The following is a 25630-nucleotide window of genomic DNA, read 5'->3' on the forward strand; positions in this document are numbered from 1 at the left end:
CGCGTGACCACCTTGTTGTTCTTTGACACTAAGGCAAATGCAGTTTGCCCCCACTGTTGCTGAGCATTGATGTCTGCGTTTGTAGTAGCTTCACCGTGCTGCATGTTCCCCTCAGTTTAAATCAGACATGTTATTTCAATAGAGAATGTATTGTTTCAGACATGTGAGGAGATTTTTATCTTCTCCCAGCCTTGCCTTCAGAATTATAACATATTATTATCAGATGCAGGCTGTAATGGAAACATAGCTGCTCTCACTCTTACTAGCTGACAGACAAAGATAAGCTTCAGTGATATGAGCGGAGGGGCCCTGCAGACCTGTTGAAACGTTGCCATAATAATGCATTGTGAAGTTAAAATGGGATTTAGAAATTTGATCGAGCACTCTGCAGTACAGTATGTCAGTAAGTGCATAGGTCATGTGTCTTTATGAATGAGTTCTTTAGTCGAGCGATAGTGAACAAAAGAACTTAAAGGATTTGATATCATTGAATAAAGGTGAATACGTGATAAATCAGAACAGTTAAGCCAATTTTCTGCGGCTCAAGACTTATTGAATATGAGCCAAAGTTGTCTTCAGCCAATTCATCATCGAGATACATTGCATTTGTGGTCCAAGCCTTTGTTGTGACTGTATGTGATGAACATACAACACAATACAAGTGTCCTCGTCTGGCTCCTGGAATGAGCCTTGCTTTTCCAAGCTCCCTTCCAATCATTCTTACATGAGAAGAGAAGTGATGTGTTGCTCTTCAAATAAAAAACAGTTTTTCACCAACCACATTAAACAACAAAACACTAAAAAAGTGCTGGCAGTGACCGAAGGCTCGGGCAAAGAACTTCTCGGAACCCCTTTTGTTTTTACAGGCCGTTCGGAGATTCCTTCGTGATATCGAGTTCTATTCTTAACGCAAACGGGTGCTGTCTCCCCCCGTTGCACTGGTTTGTGGTTTGAGCTTGGGAAGAGGAGAGTCAGAAATTCATTCTGTGTGACACATACAGGAAAAGTTAATGAACAACACATTTTTTTTTTTATATATATTTGCACAGTCATGTTTTTTCCCCAAAGAATGGTGAAAGAGACAAACTGTGTCTTTCATGCCTGCAGCTTCAGGCTCTGTCAGACTCACCTATGCTACACTAAGGCCCACAGTATGCTGGGTGACCAGATTGCATACACAGTGGGACATGGAGCACCAGGTACCCTTGAGTTAATGAACTACCACCTGCTCCATATTGAATGTCACCACAGATTCATGCAGTTAGAACAGGATGAGTTCAGCATTTCTGCAACTAGACGAGTCCTGGTTTTACCGCAATGTCATATCCCAGCCAACGAGCATCAGAAATGAGTGTCACGATATTTTGTGTCCCTGGAACCCACTTGCCCAAAGGGTACAGCTGGGGAGGGTTTCCTCCTCAAGATAATTTACAAATCTATATAAGCCCTGTTTGCTTTCCGCTCCTAATCAAATACACTGATACAGGCCCAGACACACATCTACTGTGTGTCAATGACAGCTTATGTCTTTCCCTTCAGAGGAAACGAGTGCTCAATAAAAGACACGGGATCAGGCTTGATCAGTATAATACGAGCAGACAGAGAGGGAACTGCCAGAGATGGAGAGAAAACCATGTGCAGAGCATCCACTGTCTGTGGGCCATAACCCACAGGTTGGGAGGAAATAGAAGCCAGCTGAAGTCGAGACTGGCCTGGTGAATCTGTTTTCTCAGCTCACATACAAAGTCAAGAGGAGACGCACAGATGGATGGAGCTGGAGGGAGACCTGTGTTTGAATCTGATGAGGACATGGGTGGATCTCGGAAAGAAAAGTTTGAAACTTTGAAGTCTATGAGTCCAGGTGATATGATTTTGATTCCCATCATTGCCTGTCTTATGCACAGTCAGAGGGCACAGAGGACAATTATGTTACGAGTTACTTCAATGTAAAGGAATCCTTTTTTTACCACTTTAAAAATACAACTGTCTTTACAAAGAGGAACTGCAAATGCCAAGTGCATCCCATCCCTTCTGTGATACTGCCGTCACCCTGTTCGCCCAAATTAAATTCTTACATGCAGGAAATCTTGTGACTGTTTATTTTATTTATAAATATTTAGATATTTATATGACTTTTACTGATGCCTGCCCTCACATAGTGGCTGCAAAATAACTGTATATACATTTGCAGTACATACATTTTCAGGATTCTACAAATTTAACATTCTGATTTTAAATTTGCTTCAACTCGGATGATAAATGTGTTCCTGAACTCAAGCTAAATTGTGAAAAATCGAGTTATGACATTTCCACATGACAAATCTGACATCACAGTGTTGGCACCATGCCTTTCACACTAGAGAAGACAGGGAGAAGAAAGAGAATCGCTGAGGGAAGCAACTGTGGATGTAGAGTGCACCATGTGACTCACTTGTTATTCCCTAGGCTTTGAAGGAGGAGGCCCGTGCATCATGGGACTCGCCTTACGATGAACCCCAGGCACCGGACCGGGTCTCTGGGCTCTGAGAGCAGACAGGACTGACGTAAATGTGCTCCCTGCTGCATTGTCATTGCACGGTGGCTCAGCACCCCGGAGGCTACAGGCGCGATTAACGTCTTTTCAAATCTAGCTCCCACAAAAATAATAACACAACAGGCTGTTTTTCATAGGACACAATAACGCTTCATATGTTTTGTCTGCACTCTTTGCTTTTACCGTCACTCGGGTTCTGTTGTGTACGAATGCAAACACACAGCTGAAACAGACATCCTATTCATATTGGCATCTGTTTTCCCTTGTATGAATGTCACTTGGAGCTAGTTTAGCCAAAGTCTCTTAACGTTTGGCATCAAACGCTCACCACACCCATTAACACATTTTAACAATGTGTGGAAATAGAAACAGTGAGTCCATTATGACTCAGAAGTCTTTGCTATACATCTGGGTGTCTTAACACGACCCTATTAGCTTTGTGCTGGCACAGTCAGTGCATTTGTACTTATATATTAACAACTGCAAGCTTGTTAATGTAATTTCCCTCCCCTCCACACATTACAGTTTGTGACTGTTTCAGACTGAAGGTCTTTCTTTGCAATTCTTTTTTTTTTAATGCGTTTTTCATGATTAATAAAAATCACACAGAAACGTCGCACACTGTGTCCGATGCATTTTATTTAATAATGCGAAGCCGCCAGAAACAAGGGGAATTTCATCCTCTGATCAAGGAGATACAAATTGCTTCTAAGTCTATTTTAGTTTGTCAGAGGTCCAGTTCGATACGCTTAGTTAGTAACACTGGGACCACATATTATACAGAAGAAAACTAATTTCCATGATCCAATTGATCCCAAACAGCAGCTGGCAGTATAACATGAGGACACACCCATAAACATAGTCACACACGCACACACTAGGTCCATATGATATCAGCCACTCACAGGGAACAAACCCCAAACAAAAAAATGTCAGTGAAATCTCTTGAAATGCCAGATATGCTTGATTTGTGCTCTGCCCTCTGGAACACCTCTGACAGATGCAAAAAGCTTTGCAAATCTTATCAGTTCTGAAAGCTTTAATGGACGAAACCCTCTGAGTTGGTGTATATAAACGTGAGGTTGTAATTTTTTTATATACAGACAGTCTCAAGTCTAAACTTTTTGATCAATAGAATTTCTTATTTTCAGTAACTACTCTGGACAGTGAAAATGGAGTGTGTGATACCTGTCAGTCAGAACTAATCAGGAAACTGTGCTGGACTAGAAATCAGAAAAGAGGAGGCAGGACTATCAAGTGGGCTCATTGAAATCTCCTGCATTATCTGAGGCCTAAAGCTCCTGTAACAACAGGCACAGCTCTACAGCCTCTTCAGGAGCTGAGGCGGCCCAATCAAAATCAAATCATCTACTATTTTTCACTCTCTCCCTGTATCTTGTGGTCCTGGGAGAAACAATTACTTCTAGAGAGTGGAGTGAACCTAGGGGTCCCTGGCTTCACAAGCAGCAGCAGCAGCAGCAGCGGGAGCAGCGGGAGCAGCAGCAGAGCAGTGCTTTAAAGTACTCTTTTATTGGATATCAGAGCTGGAGGACAGTCCAAAGAAAATAGGCCTTATTCATTATTAGAGCCAGCTGTGGCTTTCCACACTGATGACTCATCCATTTTTCTTTCCCCCCTATTCTTTTGCTTTTTTTCATGGTGTGGTAAAAGAGGGGTGGCGGGTGGAAGACATGAGGGTTTCTCTGTTAGAGTACTCAGCCAAGTTGACACTGAGCCCATATCCACTGGTGGTTGTTTGTTTGGATTATGGAGGGTACTGTGGCCACAATTGTGCCTGCTCACTGATTGACTCAGCCTTGCTCGTGCACTCATTGTGCCACGTGGATCCCCAGCACATTTTTTAATATCTCGACCTTTCTTTCTACTTTTTTCCCCCTCAGTGCCGATAATAAAGACAGAACCCACTGATGAATATGATTCTCTGGGGACTGCAGGGCTGCCCATGCATTCAAAGCACTACTACAGCCAGCCCAGGCTCACTCCCATCATGCCTGTAGCAGAACCTGATGCCTGCCTGGTTGGTGCCTTCCCTCCTTGCCCTCCTCACCATTCTACCATTCCATCGTCGTCTCCCAGCACCAGCCCCACCCTGCATGACCTATCCCCTGTGGCATATAGCAAGTGCCTCCCCAGCAGCCCCACCCATGCAACACCACCAGGTCCTTTGGTGCCCCCCACCCCGGAGACCCCTGTCCACCCTATACTTTCCCACCCAGCCTCGCCAGACCACAACACATGCATAGGGATGCTCCACTCCCAGGGCAGCCCCAGCCACCTCAACAGCCCAGGACCCCATGGTTACCACCCTATCTATGCCAACAGCAGCCCTTCGTCCTCCCCGGTGTCCCACCCTTCCACTCCCGGTGGGACTGCAGAGAGCCCATTCGTTCAGACCTACAGCCCCAGTCAGGCTCCTTCAGCTGCTGGCTCGGCCCAAGCTGGGGGGAGCCCACCCAGCCTGCTACCTGAGGATGCCAGCCCCCCTTTGATGGCCGTCACAGTCAAACAGGAGCCACAAGAACTGGACCAGATGTACTTAGATGATGGTAAGTTACCGGAAACAAGTTGCACAGAGAGTGTTTGGAAGTATTCATTTGATAATTATTAGAACAAGAAAAGCATTTTGTTTTTCAAGATCAACTCTTCTCTTTAGCTGACCACTATATATTACATTACACCAACACCTATTGCTTATCTGTGAGCCCTCACACACAGCTGCACCCTGCTGCACCTCTCACTATTTCCTGATGAATCTCTGGCAGCAGATTTACGTCAGATTTGTTTAAATTTAGACCCGGCAATTTATTTGCTTTTGGTGTATCGTGCGGCCCAGCTCATGTTGTCCAAGTGGCTGCTTTGCTTTAAAGCAGTAAATTGCCTTGATGGGATTTTGAAACAATCTGTCAAAACATCAGAGCACTGAGGTCAGCCGGGGTGCAGCAGAACAAAAACAGTGGCACACGCGTAGTGAACCAAACTGTTGACACAACGACTAATGAAGGAAGCAAAACAATGGATAGGGGTTTCCTGAACCAAACGATTCCCCCTCCCTATATTTCTGGGAGGGATGCTGGGAGTCAGGAGGCAGAGGCTTTGTTTTCCCGTGTTTTCCCCACGGAGTCGGCACCATGCGGCTGTCGTCATCAAGGGAGTCAGTGGGGTCACTCATCTCCCTCTAGCAATGAAACCAGTCACACCCAAGTGCCCATATGGTCAAGTTTATTGCCGACTGTGTCCATCTCACGTTATATCTCTCAGGTCACCAACCTGTTATCTGTGTTAGCAGAGGCTCTGTGCGTTGTTATGATAAATATAAATGGAACGCAGCAATGGCATTGTGCCAGCTCCCATGCATCCCAGTGGAGGTGGGGAGGTAGACAACTCCACATTGAACTCAGGAACATCAGCCTTCCTGTGCGCCTTTTGTTCAGTGTGTGTCTGTGTGTGTGATCACGTATGAGTGTGTGCACACTTCACTCAACAGCTCTGGGAGTAGGGGGGGGGGTGATAGGCATGAGGGGACCAGGGGAGTTTTGCTGTGGAACTGTAATTGAGTTGAAATGCAGTTGTCAGCACATCTGTCAGCACCGATGAGTCCCATTAGTCCTCGCCTCATAAACACAAAATACAAAAGGCAGGGAGGGTGCCTGTCTGTTTTCAGCTCTCAAAACTTTAACTTAAAATGTTGAGCTTTTTCAATTCTCTATTCTTCTACTCTTGAGTTCCCAGTAATGCCACTGGAAATCAGATTTCAACCAGCACAGCTCAATAGACATTCTGTTCTCCGTTTTTCAATGGATAGTGGCAGGCAGAAGCTTTAATTTCACTATCGATTGAATAAAGTGAAACCGTAGCCTTATTTTGCGTTTTGCAATAAGATTGGTAAGAGGTCCTTTTACACCAACAGTATGAAGATACAGCAAATGCACAAAGCAGTGCTGAGGTGAAATCATGTAACCTTGTTTCTCTTCCCCACTCGTCCATCCATTGTCACTTTAGCAGCCTCGCTCTTCCTCCAGCGTGGTGGCCAAGTGTATTGGGTCACTGATTACAGTTGCATTAGGGACGCACAGGAATGTGTATTGATTGACCGAGGACAGTGATGCAGCCCCATGAAAAACCTCAGCGTGCTGCCGTGTTGCATCACCTAACGTCTGCACAAGCTGCTGTGGTGAGCTCCTGGACTCCTGGTAAGTGTGCGGTGGTAACAGCACACTCCAAAGGCATCTGCTGCTCCCGAGCCCGGCCCTATCTCAAGCCCCATCAAATGAGCCCTAAGCTAAAGTAAATAAGATTGGAAAGCAGCTCACCGGCCGTCCCGCTGCCCGTCCACATGCATTACTGCCGTATGTTAGCGAGCTGAGCGCTCCATTAGAGAGGAAAGACAAGCGGATGACCTCACCACAGCAGCAGTGATTTAACGCCAGCCATGTAGAGTAACGTTCCTCCCCAGCAATTGGGGGCCGGTGATTTGGAGTCTGCGGGAGCACACTTGATCTTCCCCAAGAGCGGAGTGCCTCCCACGCTCGAGCGCTGAGGCCTCCGGCTCTCATCAGCCAGAGGAAATGTGTCTCTCTGGCCAGGCCCAGGTTTAACGCAGCCCCTGAGAAATCACTCAACTTATCAACGGTGAGCTACTGTACCGCAAGGAGCTTGGTTAGTATGCAAGGAGTCCGAGATGTAAACCCCCCTGAGTGTCATACACACTCTCCACTTTAATGTGCTAAACTCTTCCCTCCACTCTGATAGAAGCTTACAAAATACAGTGCGAGATACGAGGTGATGATTCTGGTTGTGTGCAATGAGGTTTTATGGGAAAAAATTCAGTTGACGTTGGAGGAGCCATATTTCTCTCAGTGGCATGTTGGCTCTCACCTGATACAAGTCTCTCTTCTCAATCCTGTAAGTAAAGCAACAAGTAATGTGTGCTTCAACACAAGAAGAGAAACACCCAACACTGCTGCTGCTTTGTTGACTCACTGTCATAAACAACGCATGGTGGGACTCACATAAAACCAACGTTTTCAGACATTTCTTACTTACTCACAGCCCACTATCTGTGCTTTACAAGGCACACGGCTGTGAGCAAAACACCAGTCAAATGACATCAGTGCATCTAACAATAGAATTTATGAAAAACACGGTCTGCAGCGTTTACGTGTGCCTCGTTAGTTTCTGATTAAACCCCAAAAAAGACACACCAACATGATGGCATGCTTTGTCACATGTCTGAACGAGCATTTCTAATGACATCATACCACCTCGTCTCAAACGAACCAGACACATGTCCATCTACAAACACCCTATTCCTGGGGTTTTCAGTGGATGCTGAGCGTTTGGTCATGTGAGGCTGCTGCTGTGTGTCCTGTCTCATTAGGTGCTGCTGTGATGGGTGATATCATGAAACACAGTTGAATGCAGCACACGGCAAAGGAACTGGTGCTAATCAGAGGGCCAGATTTCTACCAGCTGCCTCTCTGAGAAACAGAGGGCCCTTATTCCCCCAAAATAAGAAAAACAGAGCGCAACGCAGCCTCCACTGATTTCTGACGTTTGACATATGTGCTCTGATTGCGTCGTTGTGATTGTTTCCTCTTCAGTTCAAGGTTTGTGCATTTGAGACTCTCCCCAGCTTGTTTTCCTCAAACTGAAAACAGGATTGTTGTCGGCCCTCCGTTCCTCCTTCTCTCCCTCCAGCGACAAAAAAAGGCATTTTAGCCGTCCTGAGGATCTTCGTCCACCATCTGATGCTTCTGAAGGCATCTCCAGGCTTTCCTCATGGAAACTTTTACACATCCTGGCAAGTTGCCCAGACCCCAGGACTCCGCAAAACCCCTAATGATGATTGAGAGCGCGCCCGCACTGCACTGAAAACATGCTGAGTCGCTAACATTGGAGTGTGCCGCAAGGTTGGCTTTGAGATTGGGGGGGCATAACACAGAGAGGATTTGGGTTGGGGGTTGATCATTAAAGTGGAGGTTGAAATGTCTAATGGGACTCACTAAAGCAGAGCTGCTCCTGTATGTTTAGACAGTGTATATGTGTTTCTCTTTTTCTAGCTGGCAGGGTCAGTGACAGCCTGTGCTTTCACACTGCTCCACCTCTGACCCTCTGGCCTGTTGGGAGCAGGTCAGGCCCCAGCTAATAGTGTCCAGAAAGAAAGGCTGTCTTGTGGTTAAGTGCAATGCCAAGAACACAGTCTCCTTCTCGACGTATAGTGATATTGACGGGTACAAGAAGAAGGGTGATGGCTTTTTTATTATTTATGACTACAAAGAGGATGTGGATTTTTTACTATTGTTGTCCGTGCTGCCTTCTCACATTAAGAATGCTGTTTTCCTGGCAGCCCTTGATACGGCGAGGTATAAGTAAAAGTTTGGTCTTGCTGGAGAAGTTTTATGGTCTCAGGAAGAAATTAATAGGTGGCTGCTGTCTTGGGTTGGCCTAAGACCGCCTTAGCTATGGATCAACAACTGCACTTTTGGGATCAGCAATACATTTGATTCAATTTCTTCTCATTAGGATCAAAAACCATTATGTTTAATGTGCAAACTGAACAACCATGGCTCTTATTACCCATTATCAGATATTACAGACCTTACTGAAGGAACTGAAGGAATGTGCTGTGCTGTAAATAAGAAGATCTGGTTGTGGGAGAAGTTGTGTATGATTTTGATTGAACATGTGGCTAATAAAACTTAAGACATTTATATCAGACATACTGTAAACTAATCGCCTGATCTTGCAAAGCAGTAGTTGCAGTTATATAACGTTGGAAAAGAAGAGCGTATCCAAAACTGTTGATGAAAGAAATCTTTACACCCTGTAGCAGCGCACATGTTGGAAAGTTGAAGTCACAGACGACAGTGTGCTTAAATACATTAGTTTGTAATATAAAGTTTGGAAGTTACAATGGAAGTGCAGTAATGGAACCCGGACACTATCAGCAGCGTCTTCGTCATAGCAGAGGATTACCTTTGCAGTTGAGTGGAAGTTCTCTGGATTACCTTAGCGCCCTGTGTTTCCTCTTACATCGCTTTTATCTTTGTCCCATTGGCTGAACATAAGAGCCTTTAGATTCCTGGTTGTGATCAGATTTTTCTTGGTATCACTTATTATGAAACCCACTCAATTACAGACACTGTTGTCCAAGATTGCTTGCGGTTCAGGAAATAATTGGATCTAAGTGGTTACACATGACAGTGATAATAGGGTCATTGTATTAGTGCTTTGATTTTAAGCTCTCTCTAAAACCAATCGGAACAATATTATTTTTTGAAGGTGCAGCAAGATGAGTCTGTAAGAATTCAATCCATACCATAATGTGCTGGGGGTGTGTAGGTGTGTGTGTGTGTGTGTGTGTCTGTCTGCGTGCACCCCAAACCCAGGCAGCTGAGCCAGAGGATCTGGTCTGGTTTCAGTCGCTCCGTCATAAAATCCACGTCACTGAGAAAGAATGTGTCTGCTGAAAAACTGCAGCTAAATTATCTGAACAAATTGGGTTTCTTTTGTGTCTGGGATCTGATCCACACACACATTGAGATAGGAGACTTAGATTCTGAATTTGAATGAGATTTACCTTATCTATACTCCATTTATTTTTCACTATTGCAGATTTGCTACTGTAAAGGTTTGATCTTTGTTTCATTCATTGTTCCAAGCTGGGTGAAAAGTGGACCAACATCAAAACAGATTTCAACAAAGTACACAATAAAATATAGCAGAGTAAAACCACAAAATGTCGTAACACACACTTCCCTCTCCAGACGCATTTGTTAAAGCGATATTCCTTCAGTTCAGCATACGTCATGTGTTTCTTATAGATTCTCCTGACACAGCCGTTTAGAGGCTCGGTTTATGTGGCTCACATTCTGAGGTTCAGGAAACACGCGTTGAAAAGCCACTGAGCCACACAGATCACAGCGGGTCAGGACTCAGACATAGCCTGTGGCTTGGCTGGGATCTTCCTGTGTATATCTGTGATCGCCGAGCTACCACCTCATGCTAGACTCCCTGCCAGACTCCCTCATTACTGAATCATAATGTGACAAATGTCAGTGTGGTTGACTTCACAGACAGGATGATCAGTGACGGGGTCTCTTTCCCCCACGAGTGGCCGTTATCTGTGCCACATTCATAACTGTGATTTCAATATAATCAATTTTTCAGATTAATTTTCAATGGTCAGTCTTCAGCATCCAGTGTTCATAAGGCATAATGTCTTCGTGGCAAGCCTCTTCATTCATGTCAGAGGGTAGGATTGAATGCAGGTTGGTTTGTGATTTAAAAAACAGCCTACAATTTCCACACACAGTACACCACCACTGTATTAACCATAAAATACGGCTCCTCTGTGGAGATAACCCAGAAATGTTGCACAGTCAGAGAAAGCATAAATTTGCTTTGAATCTTGGATATTTCCTGCTGGCATTGAAAATGTGAGCACATGGAAAGCTCATAGAGTCCACACACGCACTAAACACCAAACAAGAACAACTGATTTCTCAACAGGGACGTCCGAGGTCTGGATCAGCTTCAGGATAGAACCCCTGAAGCTCATCACGCCTTGCTCAAGGACACTTCCACAGACAGCTGAAGCGTGGTTCAAAGATGGGATTCTCCTTTTAAGGTTTTTTTTTTAATAACCACACTGAGATGCCCGTAGCAGAGGCTATGTTTTTTGGTTGGTATTTAGGGGATGTAAATACCTGCGGCATCAGTAAACAGGAGTCGGCCTCGGTCCCAGACCACTTAATAACAGCTCCCCATCTGAAATTTGTTAGCTCAGTGAAATAGTATCCTGTAGCGACGGATGTCAACGGAGAGGTCTGCTGCAGTCGGGAGGGATGGGGAAAGCCGTTGGGTTTTGCAATTCTTGGCAGACATTGCCTATTTCTACTCCATGTGCAGATACCTCAGAAAGACGAGGGGGAAAGAGATAATCTTTAAGAGAAATGGAGAGGAGGAGGTGGCATGAAGACGGAAAGTATAAGAGAGAGTGAAGTGAAGATGCAGATATAAACTTTGAGGGATTATCTGCAAAAGTCTGTCACTAAACCAAACCCACGTGTCCTCTGTTGAAGTGTCACAGTCCATTGACAAATCATTCTAAACACAGACATCTTATCATAAATTGAAGCTATCAAAATAATCCATCTGTCTAAAATGATTATAATCTCACCATGCATTGCTTTGTCACCACATTTTCTTTTTTAGCACATTATCTGTTATCGTATGGAGTTAAACTGAAGGGACAAAAGTCACAAGATGTACTTTTGAGAGTCTCACCATGTCCTCACATCCAGGAATATTCAGCGAGCATGAGAAGAAGCAGGTCAGCCATAGAAATAAAGGAGACAGAGACAAAGAGAGACAGACAGACGAAGAGAAAGATGGGAAAATGTGAGGTGGAAGAAAGAGGCATGCAATCTTGGTGATTTTCCCTGGCAGCTTTTCCCATTGCCCCTGTTCCTCACACACACGCACACACACATGCGCTACATGCTCCTTTCATAGCTAATGCTGTTAAAAGCAAAACACTAAAAGTCAAAGGAAGATAAACACGGCCGAAGTTAAAGATCACATTTTCTTCCTCTCCCACCAGCGGCTGCAGAGACTTACCACGCAGTGGGTGAATGGGTTTCCTTCAGGGGAGGGAATGATCATAACCACTGAACTGTAAGTGTCCTACTGTTGACATATGACCCAACGCAGTTATAAACCTCAACGGGTCCCCTGACTCTGTCGATCGCACTCAGCTGAGCCTAATTCCTCTCAAAACAACGCGCTAACAAAAAAAAAAAAATCCTTTCACAGCCAAGAAAGGCCGAGGTGCTTCAAACTGTTTAGCTGTGTTTAGTAATGAGATATCTCAGCATCCAAATATTTATATATTATAAACATTTAAAATTGATCCAAGACTTTATTTATGAACCCCACAAACACAACACCTCCCTTATTTAGAATTTTCATACAGTTTATTAACACATAAAATATTGTTTAGAATCACTGTTATTAGTTTTTGTACTAATCGCAACATAACTCCTGCATTTAGATAATAAAGATTCACAGGACGAAAATGATTAAATAACATATTTAAACACTATGACTCATTAGTAAACCTCAGTTATTACATATTATGGCAATGTTAATATTAAAAGGATTTAGCCACGATAATAAAAAAAAAGTTGATCTTAGAATGTCGTATCTTTGATTCACTGCTCTGAAACTGAACCCTCACTCTTCTTTTACACCCCTTAAATCTATCGGGGCAGAGAACAAGCATAAGCAGGAGACAAGACAATTCTTTATGCTTATGTTGTAAATCAGCAATGTCAGATCTACACCGAGTTTCAGTTGGAAAGCTTGGCTCCGACACTCTGCGCGAATGGAAATGTCACGTACATTTTAATGAAATCAGTTAGATTTACTGCATGTCTGAGTACAATACCAGGCTACAGTTTCTGCTCAGGCATATAGGTTTACCTCCCTGAGCCCCAACGATTCAATCTGAAAGAAATGAAACAAACAGAAGCAGGTTGAAATGTGGTTTGATGTCATACAGGTGACAGAAAATGTCTCTATAAGTAACTGCGCACACAACCAGGGTTTCTTGACAACTATATAATCTCCACATATGGATGTTTGTCCACCTTGAGAAATCTAATTGAGGCTGTTAAGAAAGGAGATAAATGGAACTTTGTGATGGCCTCTCTCGTGCCTGCAGGTTGGTCCAGAGGTGGCCTGAGGTGACTTCCTGTTCCTCTTATGTCTTTGAATCCCTGCAGGCGATGAGGATTTAAAGTATTAGGGCGGCTCTGGGATCAGCAGACAAAGTGTTGATCGGGTCACACTGAGCTCTGGTCAGATCACGAGAGCTCAGCGGGGATGTTTGAAAGGGAGAGGCCATGTTCTTGTGCACAGCAGGAGCTTTGTAAGATTTAGTTACCTTTGGTGCACTATTCAGTGCGACTCTGCAATCCCCCTGGTAGGCTCTCTGAGATGGATCGGTTAAAATCTTGCTTTCATCAGAGTATTATTTCCAACGTTGTTAAACTAGAAATAACAGATTGGATTTGAGGTTCTGATACTTTTAGCAGTTCTAAAATACTGCAGTGTATCTCAGGTGTATCTCTAGCAGAGTTGATTTTTAAACAATATTGTGGTTAGATCGATGTAGCCTTAAAGCGTAAAAGAGGACAAAAGGAGTTAAAAAACTATGCCCAGAAATCTGGTTGTTCCTTAAACCAAACCGAACCAATTTGGTTTAGAGCAACAGAAGAACCCCACGAGCAAATGAGCACACGTTAACATCTCTGCAGTGGGAACCTCTTGCTGGCAGAGGACAGAGAGCAAAACCAGTGCTTTTCTCATGGATGGCAACGCACACACAGACACACACAGACAGGCACACTTAAAAACAGGAAGGAGCCTCTCTGAGCCCTCTAACTGTGATGGATAGTGAACAGTAAAGCTTGCACTGATCTAAGCCTTTTTGGACACAGGGAACATAGTTTCTCTGTATATAAATAAAAGAAAACAATTCTGAAATCCCACATTACGACTGACAGTCAACAGGTGATTTACGAAGCTCACTACAAATGCAGTTATAAATCGTATTATACACAGGTGCACAGCCAAATTCTCCCTCAGACGGCTGCAACCCAATGCCGTATGATTGTTTCAATATGCTCATATTTTTTTTCACTGTGTGCCATTTCGAAAAACCAGCAAAGTCCCGAGCATCAGCCTCAGCAGCACCATACGTTTCGAATTCTGAATCAATCACAGCGAGTTTATCAGATGGCTGCGTTATTTTACCATAAACGAGTTGGTAATGAGCCATGCAGAAAGTTTTAATCTGTCTCCTTTCATATCTCAATCACAAAGATGTGTTGTTTCACTCTCTTTGGTGTATTTTCAGTTTTGGGTGTTTGCGTTACACAGCTATGCATCACTAGTTATTTCAGACTGGGCTTTTGATTTCTCACAGTCCTTAGTCGTCTTTACACACGTTATGTCAGAAGCTCTTTGTGTTTGCTTGTGATTAACACTTTTCTAAGTTCTGTTGTGGTATTTTTCCACTGTAGCCCAACAAATACTCTACAAAATCTAACTGAGCACAGTAAAAAAGACTGAGAGCTCTGTTCTGGCACCAACATCTGCACTTTTTATTATCATTTGTCAAAATGTGGTCTGTAACCTTTTTACTTTTCTGGTTGAAAGATAAATGTGCACATAATCTAAAGGTCAACGCCCCCAAAGGGTCAATATATAAATATTAGGGACAAAAAAATGAAAAGAAATATTTTCTTTGAAATGAAACAAAGGAAAGAAAAATAATTATGGTAGAACCAATCATCCACAAAAGCCCTGACTTATAACTATGGCTCACAAATATTACATGAATAAATAAATATCTAAACAATTAATTAATATAATTAATAGACATACATAATTATTTATTCCTTTGCAGCAACCTTATTCGGAATTTAGAATTCAATATTTCTTTACATTTTTAATTTCACCTAATTCACACAAAAAAAGTTTATTTAATTTCTTAATTAATTTTACTAGCACCAATTACATTTTTGTATGTGTGTTTACTGCCATAACGCATTGTGTGGAACAATATTACACACAAATACACTTAAAAACAGAGCTTCTTGTATAGGCCTACATACTGGATATTTTAAGTATAATTATTTTCCTATACTAACATAAAACAAAGAGCTCACTGTACGCTGTCAAAACACTGATGTTATGGTCTATTTTTTGACTTTGTTATCATTTGCGACGCAGCCTGACAAACTCTGCAATGATTTCAGAGAAGTCAGTGATGAGGACACCGGAGAGCAGCTCCAACCATGTAAACACCTCCCCTCAGCCTCCCCGGGGACCGGCCTTGAGCAAGCACGCCCGTGGCCTCCTGGGCCTGGGAGGAAATGAGAGGAGGAGGAGGAGGAGAGGGAAGTGGCAGGCTCACAGAGAGACAGACCGAGCGAGGTGAGATAGGGAGAGGGCAAAGCACACCGCGCAAGATCAAATGAAAAGGTTACACACTGCCATCGCCAAAATAAGCACATCAGTGGTGGGGCTCCTCGTAAAAGCTGTTGTCTTTAGATTTCTAAATTGGGCTGATTTAATGTTCTCAAGCCTGGAACACGGCATTTCTACTCAATGTTAATCTGGACCGGCAGGCACACAGTCATTTGGTTTGGTAACAAGTCCGATTCATCTGACTACAGAGAGCCATAAAGCTCATCCTCTGGAAAGTTAGGCACATGAGAGACTCTCTGGTTAGAGCCCAGCTCCTCGCTCCACATGAGGCTCAGAGAGCATGTCAACGCTTTTTCTCTCAAGGATGCTTCATCTTCGCTATCCAACCGAGCCAGGAGCCTTTGTCTAAAAACAGCAGCAGCCATATTGATCGCAAATCTCTTTAGTGACACCAGAGCACTTAGTGTTTACACTCCAAACTTTATTTCTTCTTTTCTCTCTGTCTCTTCAAAAGACCGGTGATATCACTCCTCTCTTGGCATACTTGTCCGGCTCCATCTGAGCTGTTGCATCAACTTGACAATTCTGCTGCTGGTTTTCAAACACACACTACTTCCAGTTTTTTTCTCTAATCAGTCTCATTGCCTCTCTGTGCCCCCGCAGCTCTTCTTCTCGCCACATCACCGAAGTGTCTACATGAGGAAATAGGCAGACATATGCAGTAGAGTAAAAGTTTAAAGTACCCAAAATAAACCGACTTAAGTAAAATACAGATGCATGAAAAATGTACAGTAACAAAGTAACTGTACTATGTTACAACCCACCACTCGGTGGAGGATTCATTCTTTAAACCAAAACAAATTAAAAATGAAAAAGCATCTATGTCAGTGTTATTTCCTATGTTTACCTTTTTTATAAATGAGTTAGATGACACAAAATTGAAATATTTACCTTGCTTGATGATGTGAGTTAGAGACCTGATACTGAATAATAGAATCCTCCACTACTTTATCTTGTTCTAATGCTCAACTGAGGTATTTTACAAACATACTGACTGTAAAACGACAGACATTCTTTCTTTTTTCACCAGGAAAACATGCAGAGGAGTTTCACTATTTTTACAGCCCAGAGTGAATTCCTGCAGGTCTCTCTCAGGTTTTATCCCACCAGGTTAGCAGATGATAGTGTGTGTGTGTGTGTGTAGCCTGAGAGCTGAAAGACAGGGCAAACATAGGCCACAACTATAACTTACTGCTGCTTGTAAGCATATACTTACTTATTGTGAAAACGTTGCGAAAAAAGAGATTTTCATGAGCATATTAACATTTTTATCAGCTCCTTTTTTCTCCCCTCTGGACTTTTGCATCTGGGCACGACAATGATTCTGTTTCGAGAAAGTAAATCAAACTGAAAAGTGAAATGGGACAGAAATAGGATTTTGAGGGGGACATGTTCCCAGCTGAAAATATGCCCTTGCTCGTCAACTATTTCTCTTTCCACTGAAGTCTACATCTAAATCGTACATTTCATGTCATCATTGTTCACCTAAGCAGCGTGAGGAGGATGTTGGCTGCAGCCCATGGCACAGCGGTGTCTCCGCAGTACCTCTCAGTGTAAACTCAGCTTTGTTTTAAAGCAGACTCTCTCTCTGCAGCCCTATCTCTGCTCCTCCACCTTCTGTCAGTTTGTAGAGACTGAGTGCTTCCACATGGGAAAGCGCAGGGCTTCACACATCAGCTGAGCTGTGGGGATGAAATATGCTGTCTGTACATATCATCACATCATTAGGCCCAAAGGGATCCCTGAGATGGATTGGAAGCCGTCTACCTGCAAGGCTCAGATGAATTTATGAAGCACTTTATCATGATGAAGCATTAGTGGAACGCTTTGTCTCTTTCCATTCGTGTTTATCTGTGGGAATGATGATTGTGTCTCCCCCCAGTTCTCTCCTGCTCTTTTCACTCGCTCCATCTTTGTGTCATTTGTTTGTGCTCTGACCTTTGACCCCTGCCGAGGTCTGATGCTGCTGGTTACTAGCACACGATAAGTGACGTTGTCCAAGCCTCTCCGTCCGGCAGTTTGAGCCGTGTGTGGGTGGCAGCAAATTGTCCATTAAGTGTTTCTGCTGAGGCCGAGAGAAGATTTGATATAGCAGGGAAACAAAAGTAATATGTAACAGGAAATTCAATTGTCTCTCTCCGGCAAGTTTGAGTTTTAGTTTGGCCTCGCCACCAAATCAATTTCACATGAAAGCACAAGTTCAACTGAGGTTTATTTTCTTGAGTCTGTCTTGCAGCCTTTTACCATCCATGAGCTCCTGCACTGATTTGATGCCAGTGTTTATCTGTGTTCATATCAAAGCGCTTCTATGACTCAGACCCACTTCCTCACATGCTGCTGAGAGTCTCAGGGCCACAATTGAAGGAAGCTACCTCCTCTTTCTCACAAACCTGATTGTGCTACTACAGGAGGTACAAGTAAGCAGAGGAAACACTCCCTTTGCTCCAGTGTGAAGGTCCTTGACCCTAACACAGCTGCAGTTAATCCATGAAGTGAAAGTGAGAGAAGTTCAGGAAGGTGCCTTCTGTTTCTTCAGTATCAAGAGACTTCATGTGAGATCAGAAGCCCCTGGCAGGAAGCCTCCATTACAACCTGGAGTTCAGAGGTCGTGTTTTGGATAGTCAGCTGAGGGAAGCTGGGGAAAGGTGAAGTCACTCTCTGCCAGGTCATTGCCAGTAAGTCCAGATTTGGCATGGATGGGGGGGATCATGTTACGGCAGCAGGAACCTCTGAGAAACTCTCAGGCCTGAAGGCTCGGCGTCTTACCAGACCACAGGGCATCCTCTGTTCTCTGTGGAAGCCCGGCTGTTATCGAACCCCAACGCACAGCCCTCTCCTCTAACAATACTAACTGAATCCCCCAGTGTAGGTCAGGTTCATGCTGAACTCACAGAGTGGCCAAATGAATTCAGAAATCCATGCTTGGATTACAGAATAAAAAACAAACAGAATGGCAGCACAATAACGTTTGTGACTTTGTAAATTGCAAAGTGTCATGATTGTAGCTTGGTTCCAGATTTACTGATCTTTATTTTCTTTAAGCCGTTTAAACAGTGGGTGATGTAGTCGTCAATCTTCTCTGCTGGAAAAGGTTTTTTTCATCATCTTCTAGTGCCAAAGCTAAATAATCAAAAATGAAAGAAAAAATATTAAATCAACATGATTGTTGATAAGCATGACATTGAGTTAGCAGATCCTAGACACCACAACTATTGCTTCTGTGTAGATGAAAAGAGGACATCAATTGGACAGATTTTGTGAAATTATTAGTTAAAATTTTGGGCAAATAAATCCTTCTTCCCCAAAGCAGAAAATGTCTAATATAAAAAATATCTCAGGCAATGAAGTAAAAACTAAAAATCAATGGAGTCTGATAATCAGCCTACCATGTATCTCTGACATATGGAGGTGTGTCTTTTCCTTTAGTTTGTTCATTTCTGTTTTTTCAGTTAGAAAGTCTAAGCCCAGCCACTGAGCATAGTAGAGTATCGAGCAAGGTTTTCCTTTTAGCGGTTGGTGGAGACAACAAACAAAGCTACAAGTGGATTATTATGTTTTTTTTGTGTGAAATGAAAGATCATAATCAATTGAACCAGACATTAGATAGACTTTACCCTGGCTGCTCCATAGTACAAAGTCAGTGTTATATATGATTGAGCAGATGTCTGAATCGAGCAGGTCATTCTATGGAAATTCACGGCGAGCAAGTAAATGACATTTCTACAATTTCCCTTTCCAAGGAAACCCAGTTGCCAACGCTCACCTAAACCCAACTGTGTATTTCCAGGTGTGAACACAAGTGAAACAGATAACATGTGCTGCAAGCATGAAAGGGCAACTCCAGAGAATGTCCAAACCTGATTACCAAAAAGGCATTAGGAATTAAAGTCTCATCATCCATTTTCCTGTAAAGTAGAACTGGTCTTAACATTTGCACCAAAAATCCTACTCATTCATCCACAGAGGTCTCTGGTAAAAGAAAATAGAATCCTGGCTCAACTGGCTTTAGCTTACAATCATCAAGACTGACTGTTGCTGTAGCAACTTTCCACAGTAGTGTAAAATCTTGGCTCATCATATTATGAACCATTGTGTCATGTCTGGTGTCTGACAAGCCTTCAATCCAACAAGTCTCTAAGCAACCGTTTAGGTTGCTTGTCACGAGTACCTGTTGCTAGTACCCACATGAAGTCACCTCTGCAGCCCCCTTTTATCGTTTTTTTTGTTAGGTTTTATAAGTGCTATCTTTAGTCAGAACCTTCTAATATGTTTGATTTTGGACAACCCGGCTCACAATGAGTCAATTGTTGCCCACCTTTGGGCCCAACATCATGTTGTTTCATGTGTGCACTACAATGGCAGCATGTGCACTGGAGGCACTCGACTCGCCTATAGCAGGCAGAGACAAATCATTTTCCATCACAGATTATTTTAGTGAGGTCAACATTCATTCAACTCACAGTTACGCCTAATAGAGACGGGGTTTAGTTATAAGCTACTGTCAAAAACACTGGTAGGCCCACACAAAGGAGCGGAATAGTGCACTAAACTTGTTCAACATGGCTGACATCACAGTTAAGCACAGTCATATTTTTGTGTCACTCTCACACCTGCCTGAAATAGATCTCCTGGCCGCCCAGCCCAAAGTATAAGTCCTGACAGGTCCACACTGTGGTTTACTGATTACTCTGGCACAACAGCTAATAAAGGATGTCACTCTGGGTAACTCAGACTAGTGAGGCACTTTTTTTTTTCACCAGGGGAATATTCGGAGCTCAGTTTTCCGCTGTTTTTGTTTATTCATGAGAGGGCACCCTCCCAGTAACAGCTTTCCATTATTAACCTGGGAAACTGAAAAAAAAGTTTCCAATACTAGCGAGAAGGATGCCAGGCCACTCAGAGTTCATTTATGTGACAAATAAACTACTATTTTCATCATTATTGTGTAGCAAAACATAGGGGTGCTTTGACAATAACATATAGAAATCATGAAAAGTGGAATTTAACTGCCTGGCAGATTTTTTAAAACACTAAAATGAGCTTTACAAGGCCCAGTTTGCAGAGGGACTCTTGTACTTATAACTCTGCCCATCCACAATATGCGGGGGAATAGATTTTTTAGAGCCAAATTCCACTCTGAACAAAATGTTCCCCAGCTTGTCTGAGTGCCTTCCCCTGTGCTGCATATTTGTGGTTATCTAGTCACTTCATTGAAGGTGAGAACAAGTCAGAAATGTGTTATGTGAAACAGGAAAGGTAGAAATGCATCGACCTATACACGTATAGTTGTCGAGGTGGAATAGAAGTCCCTTAATCCAACTAAATTGAAACCAAATTAAAATGCATTTGATGAAGTGTTTTATAGCTTTTTCTCACAAAGTTTATATTGAAACCTACACATTGTGTGTGTAGGTTTCAATACCTTTTCTGTAAAATGTCTTAATTTCCCAGAAGTTGTTGTGACAAAATAGTGACAGAAGCTACCTCATTAAACACCTATAAATAGCAGCTTGGTATTGTGTTGTGGTGTAGCAGTTGGCCACATCCTGTTTCTGAGATTCTCACATCGCCAAAGACGAAAACAAAGGGGCCAGTGTTTCACCCTTTCTTGTCTTTATCACTTGTTTCTGAAGAATGGAAAATCATTGAACATGCTAATGGAAAATATTAGTTGATAAAGCAACTGCAGTTAAAATGTGGGTGGAGGAAACGTCACTTGTTGGGTTTTTTCAAGCATGACTGAAAAGAAGAAAGGAGGTCACAGCTTTCCCTCTGAGAAAGATAAAAAAGTACATTTGTTGGGTTTTCCCTTGGCCTCCTGGAGCTGTTTTCCCTCCTCAGCTAACAGTAACGAGCAGCGACATTTTAATGTTTTGATCATTTAATTGTTACATGCGCTTGCACTTCCTTTATATCCTGCGATGGCAGAACTAAAAATAACTGCAGCGTGTAAATGCCTGTTTAGCCCGCAGCAGAATAGAGGTGAAAACAGCCAGCAGTGTTGGCACAGGCAGGATTTTTCCGAAGGGAGCTCCTCCTGTTTAGGGAGGTGAATCCCAACCAACCTGTGTGTGCGTGTATTTGTGTGTTTGTGTGTGTGTGTGTGTTTGTGCTCGTGGGTGGGTGTTTGACGACATACAGAAAGCGGGGCATGCTATTATAGGTGTGTGGCCGACTCTTTTTTCCTCCTCATCAAAAAGTGTAAATATTGGTGTTGTGTTCACTGGATCAGTTCAGCATTTGATCAGCATCATACTGTAGTCATTCAACATGTCTTTGTATCGATCACCATGAACAGCATGAAAATAGTTGGGTATTAAAAAGGCTCCATCTTGTTTTCTCTAACTGGTGTTTTGGTCATGATTAGACAGATGCTTCGACATTCACTGAGCAGTATCTAGCGATAACACCCTGCGTGCCCACTTTGAACCTCGAGGTGGGTGGACTTCCTGTCTCGGCTCCTCACTGCGGATGGTGGTCTCGCCAGACTCTTTCCCTTTCTCTGTCTACATCAGAACGCGTTATCGCGGCGAGCTCAACGACTGAGGAGCTTCTTGTTTGCATTAGGCCACAGAGCTCGGGGTCCTCGCCGTCTTCACAGTCACTTCCCTCTGTTTTGCCAAAGAACACAGAGCAGATAAAGGCAGGAGACTGATCTGTGTCTGCCTGAGTGTGGGAAAGGCGAGGGCACAGGAACTGGTGCAGGAAAGACGATGACTGAAAAACAAAGATGAGTGTACGGGGCCGATATGAGTTTTAAAGGCTGGTAATGACATTGATATGTTTGGATTGTGACTACTGATACCCAGTATTTTTCAGCTTGACCATATCCATGCCAAGCATTCAGTGGTGTACTGCCACATGTGACATTATTTATTGCAGCCTGGAAGCACTGAGGTGTTACATCATTTCCAGTTTAAGTTGTAAGGGTTGGGGATTAATAAAAGTAAATGCCACATTTTCAGCATGCCAACCGCTTAGCCCAGGGCAGACATTAGTTGTACGACCCAAAAGAGACGAGTAAAAATCTCATTAATTTTCTGAATAGAGATTTTGATTATTAGCCATAATACTGCAACCATCCAAGGAAAAGTTAACATAAGCTACTTCTGTGCTCCTGTAAAAGCCACTAGTCATCAACAGTAAAAAAACAGTTTTATTTGCCTCAAGAAGTACTACTACACTACCCATAATCCTCATGTGTAAACATCTGTGATCACTGTTACCATGGAAATGTTTACCACAACTGTCATGTCAGCTCCAGTCGTGAGGTTCAGGGTTAAATCCAGTTACCAAAGTGCATCCATGATTTGTCTTGGACTCACATTTCCGATGTGGTCATTTGTTTTGACACATTCATTTAGAGACATGCAACATACAAGCACTAAAGTGAAATAATAAACTTAAAAGCAGATACAGACACAGTGAATGAAGCCTGGTCAAGATTAGAAAAATGAAATAGGACCCACCAGTGGGCCCTTATCATGTCATTAAATGTAGTTGTGTGGTGTACATTGCTAAAATAAATCAATTTGCACTCCAGTGATTTCCACTTCTATCAAGTTGAGTTGGGTCTGGAGTGCCGGAGCCTCGGGCCAGCCGACCTCTTTGTCACTTTGATTCAAAACACCCTTCCTATCACAAGCCTTGCATCTGTAACTTCTAGGCCACCTTGCTTTGTCAAAAATTAACTGGTGAACTTGTCTTTGTTTCCACAGTAAACGAGATCATCAGGAACGACCTCTCCAGCATTTCCGTGCATAGCCATGCGTAGAGGCCCAGGAGTCCAGACACACACAGCAGCAGCATCAACAACAACAAAAAAAAAACTTGAGATCCAGATGATGAAGAAAAGAGTTTTTGACCAGGATCTCCCACGGGACCATCATTGCCATCATCTCCTTCTCTCTCAAACACTTGCTGCCGTTTCACATAGACAATCACTGGCAAGCTCCATGAGAATAAATAGATGAACGTTATATTTACAGAAAAGGGAAGTGATATCAGGGGCAAAGTATACGACTACACTTGCCTTAATAATTCACAGCAGACATTCTTTAGTGGACCAAACAGCTCAACGAGACTGAATTATTCTACTGTCGTTGAAAAATGACAATCTTCATTTCGAGCGTGATGTGTATGTTAATGCATGGACAAACTAACGGGACAACACGAGTCATGCTTCATCACTTTGGTTCATTGTAGTGCAGTCAGTCCGTGACAACTCAATTGGTGCCTTACAACAGTGATATCGGCAGCAGACAACAGCAGCAATCACACACATGCAAATGGTTGGGAACCCAAAGTGGAAATTTTTATATGACACTTTTGTATCATTTCAAATTAATTGTTTACAGGGAAAGTGATTTAAAGGCTAGAAAATACATAGGGAAAATGTATGTGAATTGTATTTTTTTTCTCGCTTCCATATTATCTCATTTTTCATATATACTGAATGCTATTGTATAATATTCTTTTGTATAAACATGTATTTGAAAATATGTATGCCTTATGCTTTTATCGTCTGGTTTGCTTCGTAAGCTTTCCCTTTTTTCTCTCAGTTGTCTTCCCCCTTGTATGATTTGTACCAATTCTATTCTCCTGCATTATGCTTTTCACCTTAGTGCCTATTTTTAATCATCCTGTCCCGGTCTTCCAGTCCTCCGTCCAGATCATGACATGATGATGCACAGACAATCAGAGAAATATATAACACATATCCTATGACAGTTCTTGGTTGCAGGGAGTCACCCCTCTGCCTCCCTCCAGCTATAAGATAGTAGAACAATGGTATGCTTACCTGCTGAATTTTAACAAGAATACTCCAGGAAAATATATATATATTTGTCTGTTACTTCTTGCACTGCAGGTTTTCATGTAAATAGGCACAGGGGTAATAGAAGTTGTGCCACCGGCTCAGTTTTACATCATCATCTGGGTGATTCCACTGACGAGTTGGCAGGACTGTTTCTTAGATTTTGGCAATAATTGATCTGATCAAACCAAAGGATTTTATCTTTGGTGAAATTATTGTCTGAGTTTCCTTTTCCTGTAAGAGACTTTAGTGTAGAATGGTTCCCCATACTAAAAAAAGGAACATTATGCACTTTACCATAGAAACCGAGCAGGTTTTCCTGCCTCCAGACCAAATATCGTAGATTAATTTCCACTATCATGTCATAACGCACCTACATAGACTCTTCTTTCCCACAGCTGCAATCTTTTCCATGTCTTCTGTCTTTTGGAGCATGCACACATACTAATGCCGGGGATCTTTTAGCTGTCAGTAGCTTCCCATATAGCTTCTTAAAACATTTTTGGACATATAGTATAATAGCATGATAAAACTGTATGAATAAGGTTTCTTATTTTGTGCCTTACTCTCTTTCTTGGCTACAAGATCATTGCAACTCTATAATGCTTTTCTGTGTAGGCACAAGGTGGAACATGTTTCTCTTTAATATGAGATATTTATGAAAAATGAAATGTGTTTTAAGTGCATTTAATGTGTTCTCAACAATTCATTAATAAATGGCATAATGGTGACCATATGAACAAAGTCCTCGGTTATTTTGGTGTTATATTTACATTGAAGCAGTGGTGGAGGAAATACTCAAACATTTCACTCAAGTAAATTAACAACTCTAAAGACAAGTAGAAAGTACTTGACAAAAGTAGTAAAAGTAAAAGTACTTGCAAAGTGTTCCACAATGAGTCTCAGCAGTGACCTCTACTGAATCCATTTTAGTTATTTCTGCTGGATGCAGAGTCCTGTTCACTATGATTGGTCAACTAATTCCACTCTCATAATATATTACTTTATTAAGTCAGATATTTGTTCATCAGTGTATTGGGGTAAAAGGGATAAGTATTGTTACATCCCAGCACTGCATTTAAGTAGAAAGTCACTGACTCTGGGGGGACTTTTTAATATTTATTCTTAGTTTATTTTATAAATATATGTACACACATATAGGTCATTTTGGTTTCATGGCAGCTATTTAAGTGATTTGTGTT

General features: G+C 42.6%; 1 protein-coding gene across 3 annotated transcripts in view; it reads left to right on the forward strand.

The window, feature by feature from the left end:
- LOC109631959 (nuclear factor of activated T cells 1) overlaps positions 1-25172 on the forward strand; it is a 59547-nt gene extending 34375 nt beyond the window's left edge. Inside the window, exons 9-11 of one of the 3 annotated variants that reach the window (XM_069537567.1) lie at positions 4435-5100; positions 12159-12232; positions 23332-23442. In XM_069537567.1, coding sequence (XP_069393668.1) covers positions 4435-5100; positions 12159-12229 — 737 coding nt within the window. In that variant the 3' untranslated portion in view covers positions 12230-12232; positions 23332-23442. Of the gene's footprint in view, positions 1-4434; positions 5101-12158; positions 12233-23331 lie in introns of all 3 variants that reach the window. The other 2 variants (XM_020091042.2, XM_020091043.2) reach the window with 2 other exon arrangements.
- The last annotated feature ends 458 nt before the right edge of the window (positions 25173-25630 follow it).

This window comes from Paralichthys olivaceus, chromosome 13 (assembly GCF_024713975.1).
Source record: "Paralichthys olivaceus isolate ysfri-2021 chromosome 13, ASM2471397v2, whole genome shotgun sequence".
In the NCBI taxonomy this organism is placed as follows: Eukaryota; Metazoa; Chordata; class Actinopteri; order Pleuronectiformes; family Paralichthyidae; genus Paralichthys; species Paralichthys olivaceus.